The following is a 20,885-nucleotide window of genomic DNA, read 5'->3' on the forward strand; positions in this document are numbered from 1 at the left end:
TGTTTTTTTTTTTTTGCTTGTAGCATTTTGTATCGTTGAGTGCTGCTCTGTTCTGTACAGTTCCCTTTTCTTCTGTTTTATTTAACGTTTTTATTTCTTCATTTCAATTTAATTGTGTTCTAGGTCAGGCTTCTTTTGCCCAATGTGACAGTAAAATAATTCTTTCTAAATAATTACGTCTGCTCTTAAAACTGGCAAGAGTTTTTATTTAATTCGAAATATTTAAATGTTGCCACAATGTTTAAACAGTTGTTAATGTATGGAAACCTAAACAGAAGTACGTACACCAGTAGTGAAGTGTTTCCATTTAGGGGTTTCAAGTGTGAATAGAAAATTTTATGTTTCGAGCTACTGGTTCAATTCAAAGGCAATGTAGTAAATATCTAGATACTTTATAACGTTTTTTCCAAAAAAAATGTGATACATATGAGATGCCTACGGCTTCCAAGCTCTAGCACTTTCAATATCCGATCGGCCAACACCATATCATCATCTTCAGTGCTTGTACGGCCACAACGAAATTCAGTAAACCACTATTTTACCATTGAAGTTGATGGTCAGAGTTCCAATAGTATTTATCAAGCTTAGCCTTGGTTTGAGTGATGTTTTTTCTCGCCAAAAAATAATGCTCTTTTTTTAATTTTTCCAATTTCTCCTCAAGTCACAAGGTAGTCTGCTGTAAATGGCTGTCAAACACAAACTAAATGATGCAGCTTGATCGAATTTTGACAGGAGTCAACGGACAATTGCCTATTGACAGTAGCAGTGTTGTTGCCCTTTCAGTAAAGAGACAACCTCTCTCGTAATACTGATACATTTTCAATGTTTTTTTTTCTTTTGCCCTAAGGACGAAGCCTATTGAATTTGGTTAGAATCGGTCCATTATTTCTCGTAGCCTCCTTAAAGCAGCCAACTATAAATTTAGTTTTCTCACAAATACAAGATATGCATTTGAAAATATAACCAATTGAGAAACTCTTGCTTCATACCCAAAAGGGCGAAGATAAAAAAACAACAAAAAGGGAAAACAGACATAATAATATTAATTTTGTTAAAAGTTCACAAAGAAATTATTTTCTAAAAAAAAAAAAAAATATTAAAATACTCGTCGTAGAACAAAAATATTTATGAACAAACCATTTCGATGTATAAATTCAGCCACTTCCACGAAGGCAGCAGCGGACAGAATGGTATTGTGAGCTTTATTGTTGTGCAAAAAGCCGAAAAGTTCAAGAGATAAATGTACATTTTCAACTCAACTTTGATACTCGTACAATTATTATTGTTTTAACTAATATTTGTTTGGATGAATTTCGATTTACTTGGTTCGTTTTGTTAGAAAATTTTAAGAATTTCTTTGCCCCAAAGCTGTATTGAATGAAATATTTATTAATCGCACTGAACTATGTATAAGTAGAACGAATTATGTTTAACCCGTTTTAACTTTTCATTCGTTTTATTTACAAAGCTGTTATTAAAATTTCCAAAATGTTTCTATAATTTCATGCTAGACGAATTTCTTTTTATTACAGTAGGGACCATCATACACTGTGAAAGAGAATAAATAGGGTTCTAAAAAAATGTTCGGCATAGATAAAGTTAAATAAAACCTAAAACGAATAATTTTAATGTTCATAAAAAAGGTTGGAAACGAATTAAATTTTACATTTTATTTACTACTACACCATTTCCAATTGTATTTCAGAAGTTTCTAATTGTATTTCAGAAATTTCCAATTGAATTTCAGAAATTTCTAATTATATTTCAGAAAATTCCAATTCAATTTCAGAAATTTCTATTTATATTTCAGAAATTTCCATTTATATTTCAGAAATTTCCAATTATATTTCAGAAATTTCTAATTATATTTCAGAATTTTCTAATTATATTTCAGAATATTCCAATTATATTTCAGAATATTCCATTTATATTTCAGAACTTTCTAATTGTATTTCAGAATTTTCCAATTGTATTTCAGAAATTTCCATTTGTATTTCAGAATTTTTAATTTATATTTAAAATGTTTCTAATTGTATTTCAGAATTTTCCAATTGTATTTCAGAATTTTCTATTTGTATTTCAGAAATATCCATTGGTATTGCTATTAGAATTTTCTGAAATACAAATGGATATTTCTGAAATACAATTGGAAAATTCTGAAATACAATTGGAAACTTTTTAAGTATAAAATAAAAATTCTGAAATACAAATGGAAATTTCTGAAATACAATTGGAAAATTCTGAAATACAATTGGAAATTTCTGAAATACAATTAGAAATTTCTGAAATATAAATGGAAAATTCTGAAATATAATTAGAAAATTCTGAAATATAATTAGAAATTTCTGAAATATAATTGGAAATTTCTGAAATATAAATGGAAATTTCTGAAATATAAATGGAAATTTCTGAAATAGAATTGGAATTTTCTGAAATATAATTAGAAATTTCTGAAATTCAATTGGAAATTTCTGAAATACAATTAGAAACTTCTGAAATACAATTGGAAATGGTGTAGTTGACCCCGGTAGCATTTACTAATGTTAGTTCTTCAAGTTTCTCCAACCCACATACACCTGCCTGTTCTTATTTATTTACAAATAAAATATCAAAATTTGTACTGCATACGTTAGGGAGCTTTTTTATTACAGTTGACTGGACTCAACAAAAAAAATCCGAGTTTTACCCGGAATTTTTGAATTTTTTTTCTTTACAAACCATCTCCTGAAAATTTCGAATCGAATAAAAAAAATCAACCAAATCGCTCCAGCCGTTCTCACGTGATGCCATTACATACATGGACCATTTCATTTTTATAAATATACTAGTTGACCGCCCCCGGCTTCGCCCGGTAGCTATTTACTAATGTTAGTTCTTCAAGTTTCTCCAACCCACATACACCTGCCTGTTCTTATTTATTTGCATATAAAATATCAATATTTGTACTGCATACTTTAGAGGGCTTTTTTATTACAGTTGACTGGATTCAAAAAAGCCGGTTTTAGCCGCCATTTTTTAATTTTTTTTTCTATACAAACCATCTCCTGAAAATTCGAATCGAATAAAAAAAATCAGCCAAATCGCTCTCACGTGATGCCATTACTTACATACATGGACCATTTCATTTTTACATATATAGATAGATATTTTAAAAAGTTATAAATATACATATGTAGGTATATAAAACATTATCTGTTAATATTTTGTAATTAAAATATTATTTTTTGTTGTTATTAAAGTAGTTTTGTGGTGACTCGATATTGTCTGTTTCACACCGCACAGTGTGGCAGAATCAAAATATTTTGGAAATATGTAAATCTGAGATTTGTAACCGATTGACATACAATTTCACATGTATGTAATCTAGTTTAAGTTTTGACGACGGACTCCACAGACCACTCAGAAAGAAGCGTCCTCAAAGTAGGCCCCTCAAATATGCAAAATTGTTAAACGCTTATAAATTTAAATTTCACTATACTTTGGGCTGGATTTATTATAATATAGGACAAAATTTAAGACCGATTCCATTGCAATTATTTTAAACTAATCAAAATCCAAAAATACCAACATTTTAATTTTAAAAGCGAGCGGTAGATTAAACATTTGTACAAACTCTTTATTTATTAAAATCTGTTAAATAGTCACTCTATTTTAATACACACTCTTTAAAAATACACTGGTAACACTGATGATGCTAACTAATATAACAGCGCCAACGATACACTGACTCACTCACAATTAGCTGTTACTATGAATTCATACAGCACCACCTTATAGAAGTCTCATGAATAATCTAATGGAATATCCAATTTCCACTATGGTCACCTAGAGCTTTTAAAGCTGCTTCACAGTTAATGTTTTAATACTTACAAACAATTTTAATAACAGCGTGTTATCAGCATTGTTGATAAGCAGAAGTTTTTCCAGATGGAAATGTTTATAAAAGGCAAAGGTAGGCGTTACATACCGTTAAATTCAAATTGATAACGCAATTTTAAAAATGCATAAAAAATCGCCGTACCAAATTGTTTGAAGATCGGCCCATAATTGGTCATACCAAATAAAGACCACTTTCGAACAGCACTTCAACGAACATAAATGTCTTATAAATTTCGATATCGAACTGGATTTTGTGACGATCAGATATAATTAATCACAGCTCCCAAATAAGATCCACTACCGGGAATAACTCTAACAACCATACAAATCTTGTCAAATCGTTATTAATACGAAATTTAGACAAAATAAGCATCAAAGATCGTTCCTTAATAGCTTATAACTCCTAAATAAGGCCCATATCAGAAAAATACATTCCCGCAATGTCGATATTGATGAAAAATTTAACACAAAGATATCCATAAATCTTAATACCGGATCCATAATTATACATAGCTCATCTTTAAGGTCCTCAACCGGGAAATATATTACTCTCCACCAAAAATAAACGTTTTAGAGAATGGACTAGTAGGGTGACAAATAGTGTGACATTTTAACAAAAATATTTTTTGTTGATCAGGAATATTTGGTGTTGCAAATGTACAAAATTGGTTCAACTAAAACAATTTTGGAATAAAAACTCTATTAAAATACGAAGAGACATAGAAAACGGAAAATTGCAATAGTAGTTTGTGCTAAAGCTAACTTACATATGCATCCAAAAATCCATTAAAATGTTTGGATCAGAATATATAAAAAACTTTTGTCTGCAAACTAGTTATAACTCTGAATATAGCTCCACATATAAAAACATTAATGCTATAAGAAGTTAAAAGAAGATATAGTTAATCTTATCTTTTGCTGTTACTCTACTGTTAGTTTCTCATGAACAAAATCCTCACGATCTTCTTCATAATCTTTTGTTGTTTTAATTTTAAAGTTTTGGAGACAAACTGGACAAAAAGTAAATTACCTTTGATAATTTCAAAGAGTTTTTCTCTTGCTGGTGTTATCGAATAAACTTTCGACAAACTTTTAGTTTTTCTAATCAAAGTAAGATTTAGTTGGAAAAAGTATCAACTTGAAGAAGAAATATATTTAGGTTTTTTTATTAATAAAAAAAAGATGCAGAAAAGCCATAACCAGTGGTTCATTTGAACAAGAACGAATTTAGTTTACCTTTTTAGGGCCATCGTTATAGTCTGCCCATAAATCATTTGGAAAATTTTAGTTTTTATTATTTTTAACAGATAGTTTATTGAACAACAAGTTTTAGTTTATTTATTCTTGTATGTGTTTGCGACCCTTATATTGACTATAAATCTAAATGAAACGTAACTGGATGTGTTACAAACAAACTGATAAATAAAATTTGCTTTTAAATATACTGCTGATGTGGTGGATGGTGTTGCTTTAAAAGCAACTTCCCCGTAGAGTCACTATAAAATATTAAAAGGTAACAACTTTTTCTTCACTATTTTTTTATATATATATATTAGTTTTTGTGGTTGTTTCTGTTTTTGGCTTATCATTTTCTAAAGTTTTTGTCGCGCTGACTCATTTTCACCAATACGAAAATGCGGATACGTCCGACCACCAACCAACTAATATAACAACACACGCACACCTAGAACAACATACTCATAGAAAAAATAAATTAGTTTGAAAATAAGTTTATATTTTAGTATCGCGTTGAAACGTTCCTGGAGAGAGAGAGAGAAAAAGGAAAGCGAAAACGAAAAAAAAATCGTTGAACTTAAGTCATAAATAAAAATTTTGGTATGACCCCAAAATATACTTGTGTGCGAGTATTAACTTGATGACTTGCTGCTGTTGCTGCCACATATTTCTACTACTTGTACTTGTGCTTTTACCACTCTATGAAAGACGTTGGCACTTTGCTGGTGGTCGATGGGGGTCGGTCGGTCGGTTGTTGCATACTGATGGTTTAGTGTGAAAACTGCTGCAAAGAGCAAGTTTTATGCCATCGAATAAACGCGAAACTGAAATATAATACTTAAATAAAAAGCTACTCTATACATTCTAGGGTATACATACATTCGATTATTATTCGTTTGAATATTGGAACCATTTCTTAGGAACATTTATTCGGGATTTTAAAAAAATTCTCAATTTTAATAAGTCTACTTTGTATTGTATATCGTATTAATTCGAAACATTATTTATATCAGAGGTTCAAAAGAATTAATTCTTAATTCTATTTTCGAAATCAAAATAAATGTTATCGCTTAACCATTCCGTTAATGAATTCATTATGAATTAATTCATAGGCTTTAAGAATTCATTCTTTATATAATTAATTACTTATTGAATTATTCACATTTTCCTGAATTCAAATCTATTACAAAATACATAGCATTTAAAATGTATTGACTGATTCAATTTTTCTTCAATTCAAATCTATTGAAAATTAATGAATTTTTCAACTTATTTTGTAAATGATTAAAGCAAAAAAAACAACAACAAATCAGAATGAAGAAAAAATATTTAAATAAGATTAGAATTAACCAAACTTGAATCATTCAGAGGCTAAAGAATTATATGTTGTGAATGGAATTACGCAATGAATGGCTGACATTTTTATACCCTTCAGCTTCGTGAGAAGGGTACATATAAGTTTGTCATTCCGTTTGTAATTTCTACATTTTTCATTTCCGACCCTATAAAGTATATATATTCTGGAACCTTATAGATAGCGGAGTCGATTAAGCCATGTCCGTCTGTCTGTCTGTCTGTCTGTCTGTCTGTTGAAATCAATTTTCTGAAGGCCCCAGATATCTCCGGGATCCAAATCTTCAACAATTCTGTCAGACATACTTTCTGATTTAAAATCAGCAAAATCCGTCCATAAATAACGGAGATATGAGCAAAAATCCGAGACAACCTCTGAAAATTTCATCAAAAAACACAATGTATTGCATGCTTTGACAAAAAAACAACAAAACGTATGTTTGGATGTGCAAGCTTTGTGTATTTTGTTTTTTTTGTGTTGTGTTTCTTTTGGCGTTGTTGTTGTTTTTTATACAACTAAAGTTTAGTTTGGTTGTGTGTTGGTTTTTTTGACAAAAAAGCAACAAATCGTATGTTTGGATGTGCATGTTTTGCGTTTTTTTGTTTTTCTTTTGTGTTTTGTTTCTTTTGGCGTTGTTGTTGTTTTTTATACAATTAAACGTTTGTTTGGTTGTGCGTTGGTTTCATTGCCTTGCGTATTTTGTTTTTTCTTTTGGTGTTTTGTTTCGTTTGGCGTTGTTGTTGTTTTTTGTGTTCTTGATAAATTTAGGATGCTGTACGCTGAAAGTAGGCAATGTACATTAGAGTGCTCCAAGATTGTATGGACGAAAAAAACTTTCTAGGTACAGGCCGTCCCCCCCTCTAGAATTGTTCTATGTATTGTAGAAACACGTTGTGTAAAATATTAGGATGATTGGATAACGTTAACTGGTGGCGCAACGACGCTGAAGTTTTGAGATGCATTTACAAGGGGAAAATATGCAATTTTTTCTGTTTTTGTAAAAATGTTGCCATTAAATAATGGCTTTTACAATTTAATTTAAAAGAATCGAAATGTGTACGTAATTGTCGTTATAATAAGATATAAAAGACAAAAATTGGTGAAAAAATGTTAAAGTTATTAAAAAATCGCCAGGCCATTAACGTGTCTCAGGCCACTAGAACAAGAAATTTATGAACAAAATTAACATATTTTGAGAAATATTAAAATAAAAGCTTATTTTTACTTAAAATATATCCATATTTACTTGTATATGAGTTTTTGTCCTCGTAGGATACCGTTAACCTATTCGCAGGTATGACCAAAAAAATTTAATTTTTTTAACGGCAGTTTCAAAACTCCAATTTGAAATTTTTAAAAATTTTGTTAAACAAATTTCAGAATTTTTTGATCATCACATGGGGATTTATTGACAACATAATAGGGAATAAAAATGTGAAAAAATTATGTCAATACCTCCTATAGTTTTTCCGTACCTGCGATATAAATTTTGCGATTTTCGAGAAAAACTAATTTTTTGGTCATATTTTGGGGAATGACCAGAATTTCCTTACTGTAATGTTTTTTAAGTAAAAGCTATTCAGAATAATATAGTCCAGGTAATTTTAAATATAGTCTGAAAGTTTTACTAAAATCGGAAAACTTTAACCCTTAAATCGTGAAGGTCAAAGGTCAATTTGTTCAATATTTGGAATTTCTCACGGAAAGATAGCGAAATATTATATATTTTTGGGCCGATTTTGATGAAACTTAGGAAGAATATAAAATGAAGTCTAGTATTCACAATAACAGTACAAAAATGGAAATTAACCCTTAAGAGTACTTGGGGTCAAAATTAATGTGTTTTTCGTGATTTTAAAAGTTGAGGGTCATTTGGACCCCAAGTGCTATTAAGGGTTAATTTCCATTTTTGTACTGTTATTGTTAATACTAGACTTCATTTTATATTTTTCTTAAGTTTCATCAAAATCGGCCAAAAAATATATAAATTTCGCTATCTTTCCATGAGAAATTCTAAATATTGAAAAAATTGACCTTTGACCTTCACGATTTAAGGGTTAAAGTTTTCCGATTTTAGTAAAACTTTCAGACTATATTTAAAATTACCTGGACTATATTATTCTGAATAGCTTTTACTTAAAAATCATTACAGTAAGGAAATTCTGGTCATTCCCCAAAATATGACCAAAAAATTAGTTTTTCTCGAAAATCGCAAAATTTATATCGCAGGTACGGAAAAACTATAGGAGGTATTGACATACTTTTTCACATTTTTATTCCCTATTATGTTGTCAATAAATCCCCATGTGATGATCAAAAAATTCTGAAATTTGTTTAACAAAATTTTTAAAAATTTCAAATTGGAGTTTTGAAACTGCCGTTAAAAAAATTAAATTTTTTTGGTCATACCTGCGAATAGGTTAACGGTATCCTACGAGGACAAAAACTCATATACAAGTAAATATGGATATATTTTAAGTAAAAATGAGCTTTTATTTTAATATTTCTCAAAATATGTTAATTTTGTTCATAAATTTCTTGTTCTAGTGGCCTGAGACACGTTAATGGCCTGGCGATTTTTTAATAACTTTAACATTTTTTCACCAATTTTTGTCTTTTATATCTTATTATAACGACAATTACGTACACATTTCGATTCTTTTAAATTAAATTGTAAAAGTCATTATTTAATGGCAAAATTTTTACAAAAAATGAAAAAATTGCATATTTTCCCCTTGTAAATGCACCTCAAAACTTCAGCGTCGTTGCGCCACCAGTTAACGTTATCCTATCATCCTAATATTTTACACAATGTGTTTCTACAATACATAGAACAATTCTAGAGGGGGGGACGGTCAAAATTCGCAATTTTATTTTTTTGGAGCACTCTAATGTACATACATATATACTAATTATAAAAAATAATAATGCATCCACAACAAAGGTGAAGGGTATATAAGATTCGGCATAGCCGAATATAGCACTCTTACTTGTTTAATTTCGCATTGAGATTTTAGTGAATTAAGTTCAGATTGAATTAATTCGATGCTCTGATTTATATCAATTGAGTAATTCCATTTTGTATTTAATGGTATTTTACCGATGGTCTCCGATTTTAATAAAATTTAGTGAGTATGTGAAGGAGCGTTCGGAAGCATGAAAAATCCATTTTATTCCATTTAATTTTGAAAAATGTGGCAACTTTGAAAATGATTACGAATTTCGTTAAAAAACATCCGTAGATTTTGTTGTGTGAACTCCAAACCTTATTTTTAATGAAAATGTTTGGAGTAAATTTTACTCGATTTGTATCCCATCTAGTGACATCAAAATGTGTTCCCATATGAGACATACATTCTTTAACAGAAAATTTTCTAAGCTTTCCGAAAAATATAAAAATTTTTAATTTTATTACCATCATATTTTTTAAATCTGATATACTAAACTATATAATAGATATCGTAAACTAAAAAGGTGTTACATATACATATATTTTAGGTACACTTTAAATTCTACAATCACTTTAGATATAAAAGAAAAAGCTAGTTATTTGGATACCCTAATACACACACATAACTAAAAAAACAAGAAATACTTTAAAAATCTGTTCACAAAATTGTTTTCAGTTTCCAGGATTTTTATTTTATCCTTTTAATTTCTTCTTTGTGCGTTCACTTTAAGCCGAATATGCTAATAAAACGCTGATTTTTTCCGGTAAAAAATTAGACTTTTTTTTAGTGAAATATGAAGCACAAAAAAGTTTGAAATAAAGAGAACATGGAAATTGTTAATAAAACTTACCGTCTGGATTGATTTGAGTACTGCCACTTGAAGGATTCAAATATAAATACACTGAAAGAGAAATACAAACAAAATTTAATTTTCAATAAATTGTATACTACAGTGCACGAAAAACCTAAGCGTACTAAATAAAAAGTAGTTTAGTGATATAAAAAAATATATTTTAAACTAAACTAATCGTAGTCTAAGATTAGTTTAATTTACACAGTAAATCAAAATGTACACAAAAAAATAACTTTCGGAAGTTCTCAAACAATGGATGGAACTAAAACCTGTTAAACATTTTTTTTGGAATTTTCTATGTTGAAAGAAAAAGTTCCAAAGATATTAACCGATTTTTAAAGATCACTAAAACTCCGACTTGTTTTTTTTTAAGTTTATCTTCCATTTGCGATTATAAGGTTACTGAGCTTATCTTGTATTATATATAAGTTTGTCATTCCGTTTGTAATTTCCACAATATAATTTTCGGACACTATAAAGTATATATATTCTGGATCCTTATAGATAGCGGAGTCTATTAAGCCATGTCCGTCTGTCTGTCAGTCCATCTGTCTGTTGAAATCAATTTTCTGAAGACCCCAGATATCTTCGGGATCCAAATCTTCAATAATTCTGTCAGGCATGCTTTCGAGAAGTTTCCTATTTAAAATCAGCAAAATCGGTCCACAAATGGCTGAGATATGAGGAATACACCAGGACAACCTCGATTTTTGACCTATTTTTTACCAATATCTGGATGACTAGACAATATGGATATCTAATGATAGATATTTCAAAGACTTTTGCAACGACGTATATAAGACCATAGTAAGTTGTACCTACAACAAACAGACAGACGGAAAAAAATTTAAAATTTTAAATAACAATTCGAAAAAAAATGTTTCCAAAAAATTAAAAAAACATCTTTGGAAAAAAAATTAATTTTGTTTACCTAAAAATATTTAAAATTTGTATTTTGAAGTATAATTTGGTGAAGGGTATATAAGATTCGGCACAGCCGAATATAGCTCGCTTACTTGTTTTTTTTTTTTAAAAAATCGATGCAGTTCTTATTCAAATACTATTGAGCTACATACATACATACTTATATGGGCAACTCCACGAGAATGACAACCACAACGGAAAAAACAAAAACCCTTGAAGATGATTTTCAAGATGATTTGAATAGTAGAAAACACTAAAATGTTACTATGTGAAAGTATTTAGAGCTTATTACAACATTTTAAGTGCAAAAATATTAGTTTAAACTGACTAAATTTAATTTTTTAATTTAACTGATATGTTTTAGCTAAGAATGAGGGGAAAACTAAACTCCAAATTAGCATGTAATATAAAATGAATTTGAATCTGATTGTTTTTTTGCTATTATCAAATTGTTTATTGAAACCGAATATATATTTTCTATTTATTTTTCTATCTCTCACGATTCGCAAATTTTCGCATATTTCTACATGTACCTCAAAATTACTTCCGTTTTATGTCACGTACGATAGATATCCCCTTATTTCGATCGATATTTTGGACAACAATGTTTCGAAATAACTTATAATTTTTTAAAAATTATAAGTTTTGCGAACCAGTTAATTTGAAATGTTGATTTTCGGTTAACCGGTTTATCCGGTTTTTATCACTCGGTTAACCGGTTTTTAAAATTTGGGAATAAAATTAATAAATTTCATGTTTTGTGCATTTTTAGTATTCATTCGATACACATTATTGGTCTGATTTGAAACCTAAACTGCTGATTTACAATACAAACCTCTTTTGATAAATATTTTTAAGAATTACAATGATTATATATAGTAGAGGACGATGAGTTTACTTAGATACTTTTTCAGAATCAATTACACATAATGAAAATATTAAAAATTAAAATTAAATTCCGCATAATTCTATAAGTTTAAGTTTAGGCTAAATCTTACTAATGATTCATTAAAAACTTATTGATGATTTTAACAAACGTTAAATTGAATTCGATGTACCTACCTTCTTTCAAAAAATTTGACTTCATTAGTGTGTTTTGTTCTTAAAATTTTAATTTATTAATCATTTTGTTAGCTTTTCAGAAATATTGCAGGAGAGACAAAAAACGTTCTAAAATCCATGATTTGAAACATTTTTGAAATCTGGTAATGGAGTTTTATTAATTATTTGGTATGATTTATAATGACCAGGGAAACAAAAATATGCAAATGCATGTTTTTTCTGGTGAGTCGAATGAGCACATGGATAAGATATTTACACGTTTCAGAACTATTTAAGAATTTTGGCATCGATTTGTTAGTGCATATTTTTGCATATTTTACCCTTAAATTCATATTTTTGCATATATTTGTTTTAAGAGCATATTTATGTCATATTTTGCGTTTTTAGAGCATATTTTACTGTTTAATAGCATATTTTGAGTTTATCAAAAACAAATTTTGTCTTACTTATTTTTCGCTGTTGTGTTACAGGTTTTTAATTCCTTTGTTTGAAATTCAAAATTGAAAAATAGATGGCTTTTCACCAAAAAAAAAAAATTTAAAAACAGAAATTTTTTTTAAAATTTAAAATAACAATTCGAAAAATTTTTTTATCCAAAAAATGAAAAAAGATTCGGCACAGCCGAATATAGCTCTCTTACTTGTTTTAATATAAAATAAGCACTATTTTAATAATAGCTCCATCTAAATATCCAATTTTAGTTCTAATTCAAACTTAACCGTTCTAAGTGTTAAAGAAATGTTGTCTTTTAAATTTGCTCCTGTAACATCAGTTGATGTCGAAAGAACATTTTCTATATTTAAAAATGTTTTCAGATCCAATAGACAACGATTTTTATTTGAAAATTTAAGTAAATTTTTTTTGGTTAAAAATTATGTAAAAGTTTGTTTTTTTAAGAGCATATTTTTTAAATTTTAAGAGCATATTTTAAAGTTTTTACTGCATATTTAAAGCGCCTAAAACGCTTTTTTTAGAGCATATTTCCGGTTTCCCTGATAATGACAAATAATCACAGCTAAGAAGTGCGTTTTCATCTTATAGGTCCTTTTTAAGGACTTTTAAGTTGGAATTGTTGGAATTTAATGAATAAACCAATAATTAAAACAAGTACGTATTATATATTTAGTAGCATATTTATACACAATTCCATTTGACTGAGATAATAATTTTGCAATTTTTACAAAATAAAAAGAACTCAGCACTTTTGTTTATTTATAATTATTTAATATTAACCATTCCTGACTACTAAAAACTACAAATTTTAAAGCTGTATAGACTTTATTTGACATTTTATGTTTTCTACACATATATGACGGTTAACCGGTTTAACCGGTTTTTTTCGATGTCGGTTAACCGAAAAACAGGTTTTTTAGAAAAGGCCAATTTTCGGTTAACCGAAAAACCGGTTTTTTAAAAAGTCGGTTTTTTATAAACACTAATTCCACTCAATAAGCGTAGAAATGTCACGTACGATGACATGGAATTGCCCATATACAAATCATACTTATATATGTAACCCTATTACTGTCGTAAGATATGCTCCAACCTTCAAATATACATAGATAAAAGGTTAAATACAGTGCTAATACATAGTACATGATTTATTTGATTTTGATGTAATGATTTGCTTAATCTGGGCACATTCATTTTCCCAGCTATCATTCCTAGATTTTAGTTAAACTTCAAAACAGTAAGATTTCACATACTACACATATATATACATTAGAGTGACAGCCGATTTTTTTTTTTTAGATTTCAAAGAGTGCCGGGTGGAATATTGTGACACTAGGCCTAAATGGTAAGTGCTGAAAATTTGAGCCAAATCGGGCAACGATTTCTGGACGCGCATCGAGGTCAAAGTTCAGATATATGCAAAATTTTACTGTTAATATGGAATAAATAGGTGAAACTCGTTAACTTTCTGCATTGTTTTCTAGAAATGTGTAGATTTATTTATATTAATGAATATTACATTTAAAAAAAAATTTTGGAAATTAACCCTGTATCTCCTTTGGTTCAAAATGACCCAAAAACTGTATTATCGCCAAAATTAGAGAAAAATGCAAATTTTTCAGTTTTTGAAAAAATTTTGCTACTAAATAAATACTTTTGCAATTGAATGCACTAGAATCGAAATATGTACGTAATTATCGTTGTAATGAGATATAAATGACGAAATTTGATTAAAAAATGTTAATGTTATTACAAATTCGCCAGACCATTAACGTGTTTCAGGCCACTTGAACAAACAATTTAGGAAAAAAATTAAGATATTTCGAGAAAAATTAAAATAAAAGCTAATTTTTACTTAAAATATGTCCATATTTACTTGTATATGAGTTTTTGTCTTCGTAGGATACCGTTAAACTATTCGCAGGTATGGCCAAAAAAAATAATTTTTTTTAACGGCTGTTTCAAAACTCCATTTTCAAATTTTTAAACATTTTGTTAAACAAATTTCAGATTTTTTCGATCATCACATTGGGGTTTATTGAGATCAAAATAGGGAATAAAAATATGAAAAAATTATGTCAATACCTCTTACAGTTTTTCCGTACCTGCGATTTAAATTTTGCGTTTTTTCAAGAAAAACTATTTTTTTGGCCATATTTTGGCGAATGATCCCAATTTCCTTACTGTTATTAATTTTAAGTAAAATCTGTTCAGATTATTATAGTCCAGGTAATTTTAAATATAGTCCGAAAGTTTTTCTAAAACCGGAAAACGTTAACCCTTAAATCGAGAAGGCCAAAGGTCAATTTTTTCTATATTTGGAATTTCTAATGAAAAGATAGCGAAATGTTATATATTTTTGGGCCGATTTTCATGAAACTTGAGGAAAATATATATTGGTATCTAGCATTTACAACAACAGTTCAAAAATGGATTTTAACCTTTAAGAGGACTTGGGGTCAAAATGGTTGTGTTTTTAGTGATTTTAAAAGTTGAGGGTAATTTGGACCCCAAGTGCTGCTAAGGGTTAATTTCCATTTTTGTGCTGTTATTTTAAATTCTGGACTTCATGTTATATTTTCCTTAAGTTGCATTAAAATCGGCCCAAAAATGTATAACATTTCGCTATCATTTCATTAGAAATTCCAAATATTGAAAAATTTGACCTTTGACCTTCACGATTTAAAGGTTATCGTTTTCCGATTTTAGTAAAACTTTCAGAACATATTTAAAATTACAAGGACTATAATATTATGAACAGGTTTTACTTAAAATTTATAACAGTATGGAAATTGGACTCATTCGCCTAAATATGGACAAAAAATTAGTTTTTCTTGAAAAACGCAAAATTTAAATCGCAGGTACGGAAAAACTGTAAGAGGTATTGACATAATTTTTTCATATTTTTATTCCCTATTTTGATCTCAATACACCCCAATGTGATGATCGAAAAAATCTGAAATTTGTTTAACAAAATTTTTAAAAATTTGAAAATGGAGTTTTGAAACAGCCGTTAAAAAAAATTATTTTTTTTGGCCATACCTGCGAATAGTTTAACGGTATCCTACGAAGACAAAAACTCATATACAAGTAAATATGGACATATTTTAAGTAAAAATTAGCTTTTATTTTAATTTTTCTCGAAATATCTTAATTTTTTTCCTAAATTGTTTGTTCAAGTGGCCTGAAACACGTTAATGGTCTGGCGAATTTGTAATAACATTAACATTTTTTAATCAAATTTCGTCATTTATATCTCATTACAACGATAATTACGTACATATTTCGATTCTAGTGCATTCAATTGCAAAAGTATTTATTTAGTAGCAAAATTTTTTCAAAAACTGAAAAATTTGCATTTTTCTCTAATTTTGGCGATAATACAGTTTTTGGGTCATTTTGAACCAAAGGAGATACAGGGTTAATTTCCAAAATTTTTTTTTAAATGTAATATTCATTAATATAAATAAATCTACACATTTCTAGAAAACAATGCAGAAAGTTAACGAGTTTCACCTATTTATTCCATATTAACAGTAAAATTTTGCATATGTCTGAACTTTGACCTCGATGCGCGTCCAGAAATCGTTGCCCGATTTGGCTCAAATTTTCAGCACTTACCATTTAGGCCTAGTGTCACAATATTCCACCCGGCACTCTTCAAAATTTTAACAAAAATTTTTTTCCATACAACTGATTGTCACTCTAATATACATACAACTATGCAACTACAAACTTATATAACGCTTGCCACTAAACTTTATTTGTTGAGTCTCTTCTAAAAACCCGAAAAAAATCATTAACAGCATATTTGCTCGTTCGCATTGTACCTATAAGACAGTTAGCGAAATTTAATTAAAGGCACTTGTTTTTTATTGTAACTTTCACTGAAAATAAAGAAATATTACCTTACACAGAAAAAACTATTTCCTAAACCGTTTCAATTATTTCATAATTGAATCAAGTACACTAATACCGTGATTTCGAAGTTGCGTCGATTTTGTTCCAGTTTGCGTTACATGGCAACACTCAATGTTTAAGCTGCTGACATTAACATCGAAAGCTCTAGAATTCGATTATACTAGTTTGTCCTTTAAGATCATTATAGAAGATTCACGAAAGATGGCGTGTGTGTAAATAGTGGCAGAGTTTGCAGTAGTCAGTTAGTTTATCAGAGACGCGGTTCGAATAAACATCAACTGCATTATAAAGTGTTTAATTTAAGTGTATTTCTGCGAATTTATAAACGTGTATAAAAACACTTGCTTAATTCATAACAATTTGTATCGTGTATCTTGTATTAAATAAACTTTTTGTTTATTAGTTTGTGAACACCCATTGTATACTGTATGAATGTTTTTGAAAGAGTAGTATGTATAACAAGCAGGGCTGCCAGATGAATTTGGGAAAAAATCGTCAATATCCCGATAAAAAATAAAAAAAAACGTCATTTCGAATTTTAAAAATAGTCAAAAAAATCGGAGAATTAAAAAGGTCAAGATTTCTAACAAGAATTTTAAATTTCTATTTAAAAAGTGAAAGAAAACATCACATTTATCAAAAAACATTTCTTAAAATTGGAGTTTATAAATAAGAGATCACTAAAATAAAAAATTAAAAAAGTAAAGCTCAATTTAATTATAATATAAGGTTTCATTCCGAAGTTTTTTTAATTTTAAATAAAACACATAAAATAGAATTTAATGTCTAAATCCTTATTATGACCCTAAAGAACAATCTCTGACATTACTTTTTAAAGATAATTTCATAGCACCACGCTGTAGGTGGTCCATTCGGAAGGTAATATTGCCTGAGATTAAAGCATAAATTCAAGCTTGGCGGCTTCAATTTTTTATTATATTCTAAATAAATTTTGTCAAAATAGAAAAAATTTGCTTTAGAATTTTCCCGTTTTATTTCAGTAATTTATTTACAAAAATTGATTTAAAATCTAAAAATTTTAATTCACAAAATTCAAAATCTAAATATTGCTTTTCATGTTCACCAACAAATTGAGAAAATTCTTCAACTTTTTCATAAAATAGTACCATATTTTCATAATGCAGAAAATCGTCATTTTCGAGAAAGAAATCGTCAAATTGCTATTTTTGAAACCAAAAATCGTCAAAATGACGATAAATCGTCAAATCTGGCAGCTATGATAACAAGGAGTCCGTCGCTCAATTTTTTCAAATTACTCTCTCATATATACGGGTACTATGTGAGCTCAGAGAAATGTGAACAAATGTATAGCTGTAAACCAATACAACTTTTTAAAAACATATAAAATAAAAGTGTATAAGTGTATTTAATTTTTGTATGAAAATTTCCAACAACAAGCTTACAATATTGTATTGAATACAATAATACACTCGATGCACTCTATACAAGGGGTTTTGTGAATTAAGAAACTGAGTGACTATTTAAACTGTTTAATAAGTAAAGAATTGTTACAATTTAAAACTACTAAACTGCTTTTATTTGCAATCAAAAGTATCCGGTTTATTTAAAGGAAATAAACCAAAGTTTTTAAATAGGTAAAAACGTAAAAATATGTTAAACTGTAAAATTTTCTGAAAATTAACTTATAGCGTTGCACAATAAGCAAACGAAAAGATAATTCATATTTCAAATTATTACGAGTATGTTTCATAATAAAAGTGGTATGTATGTATATTTATCTCCGTATTCTAAACTAAATGAATCTTCCACCACCCCTGGATCCTAGACTGGTGTGTATATTGCATGTGCATTGTGAAATTTTTTTGTGAACGTGGAAATTATGAATCGCATGACATACACATGGAAATTAGTATGTATTGGATACATATCACAATACATATGGAATACATACCGTGTGACACCCTTTAAAAGACAACCCATTCTGTACGTAAAGCTACGCATTTTCGAAATAAACTAACTTTAAAAACACATATTAACAACATGTTTTATCTTCGAATGGTGCGAACAGTGAAAAATAAACGTTTTTTAAATAAAATCTGAAATCAAATGCATATAAAACAAAATGCAAAAACAATCTTAAGCAGATTATCGACTCTTGGCTAAAAGTGAATTTGCATGAACGTTTTATCTTCAAATCATTCAATATGCATACTAAGAAAAATGTGTGCCTTTAATTGAATTGTGCTTACTGTAGACATACCAAAAATTCTAAGTGGCAAAATAAAAATATTCAACGAACCGTAAGTTGACACAGGTTAACAGTTTTGCAAATAAAAGTTAAAACAAATACACACAGCCACACAGAAATAAGAAGTGGTAGCACTAATAAACTTCAACCCAATCATCATCTAGATAAAATGTAGAACGGATGAAAACAACCATGAACATCAAACTAAGCTAATAGTTAACAATCTACATAAAATTGGAAAGAACGAAAAGCAACATTCGAAAGATTTAGTTGACTATAGATTATAATGGTAAGGTGTAGAATCGTTAAAGTGTAATTGTGAGCGAATGGAGAATCCACAACAGTTTAATTTGAAATTCTCTAAAACTGTTTATCAATTGCATATCATTATAAATAAGTATCAGAAAAAAAACAATAGTAGAACGCATTAACAAAAGGTTTATAAGGACTGTTATCGAAAAAACATTAACACACGTTTTTCATCAAAACTTTTAACCGAAGAATTATTTGATTTTTTTTTTTGATCAGTTACCTTTGTAAAGCATGTCAGTTATTACGTTTAATGTCAATTATGTTCATTTGTTGTTAATTTGATTAAAATGAGTGACGAGAAAAAATTGCGTACTAAAATTATAAAATATTTTCAACAAAACCCAACTTGGTCCTACAAGAAATTTTCCAAACAATGAAAGGTCTGCCGTGCCGTTCATGTAGAAGGAATGGTCCACATGAGGTTTCTATAGCCAATAGAAAGCATTTTCAAAAGAGCTCCCAACACATTCGGTAGGAAAGAAGTCCGGTTAGCTCAGTACTCGGACTATTTGATACGAAAAGTTAAAGCCAATGCAGTTTTAAAAACATACAAAGGTCAAAAAGTTCCTGACAGGAACTCTGCTAAAAATTTAGAGGCCAAAGACAAGCACGGAAATTGAAGTAAAATTTTATACAAAAAATATACCTGCTGCATAATGGATGACGAATCGAACATATGTAAAATTTTTCGCAGTATTTTTATGTTGCTGATTCTCGAGGGAATGTTGTAGAAAAGTTTAGGACTCAAAAGCTCAAACTTTTCCCAAAATGTTCTTAGTATGGCAAGCAATATGCAGTTGCGGCAAAAGAAGCCAAACATTTGTTACAAAGCGCTCTATAAATACCGAAACTTACATCAAGGAATGTTTACAAATGAGGATGCTTTCATTCATAAGACTTTTATTCGTAATGTGTCCACTTATTTTTGGCCTGAATTGGCATCCTGTCACTCTGGTGAGCAAGGTCTTGAGTGGTACTAGAACAATAATGTGGTATTTGTACCTTAATAGGCAAATTCTCCCAACTGCCTGGAGCTAAGGCCACACAGTGGGGGATCTGAAAAAAAGTGGAAATAAATCTGTATCTTGTAAACGAATTGCCCGATTTTAATAAAATTTCCCGTGGCTATAGAGGAGGTGTTGATAAGTTTAAGTTTTGAATTCTTTCATACTAATATTAATACATGTCTTGTTAATTCAAAAAATTATATTTCAAGAAAATCGGGCAAGAACTGGATCCGTTATTAGCAAAAAACCAGACCAAGGTAGGTAAATAAAATAAAATTTTACTTTTCAAATGCGAATAACTCGTAAACTATAAGAGAAATTATATGGATAATATAAGAGATAATATATCGAGATGTTTTTTGTAGATCTCGTCTAGTAGATTCCATATATATAAAAATCTTTCAATTCGGATCGCAAACAAAAATTTGGCATCATTTTTAATTTTTGATATACCCGAGGTGCCCCACTTTGGGGCATTGTGGCTCGGCCCCACTTGGTGTTATAAGCCCAAATTCAAAACTTAAACTTAATAACACCTCCTATATAGCCACGGGAAATTTTATTAAAATCGGGCAATTCGTTTAGAAGTTACAGATTTATTTCCACTTTTTTTCAGATCCCCCACTGTGGGCCAGTGGAGAGATATTGGGCTCTTGCTAAAAGAGAATTGAAGAGGACAAGAAAGGTGTCCAATGTTGTGATA

The 20,885-nt window shown here is 29.0% G+C and overlaps 1 protein-coding gene across 1 annotated transcript in view; it reads right to left on the bottom strand.

The window, feature by feature from the left end:
• The window catches only part of Gp210 (nucleoporin 210), a 168,170-nt gene that overhangs the window by 24,869 nt on the left and 122,416 nt on the right, over nt 1-20,885 (bottom strand). Inside the window, exon 23 of the mRNA XM_065512218.1 lies at nt 10,271-10,321. Coding sequence (XP_065368290.1) covers nt 10,271-10,321 — 51 coding nt within the window. The remainder of the gene's footprint in view (nt 1-10,270; nt 10,322-20,885) is intronic.

The sequence above is a fragment of the Calliphora vicina genome, chromosome 5, assembly GCF_958450345.1.
Source record: "Calliphora vicina chromosome 5, idCalVici1.1, whole genome shotgun sequence".
NCBI classification, from domain to species: Eukaryota; Metazoa; Arthropoda; class Insecta; order Diptera; family Calliphoridae; genus Calliphora; species Calliphora vicina.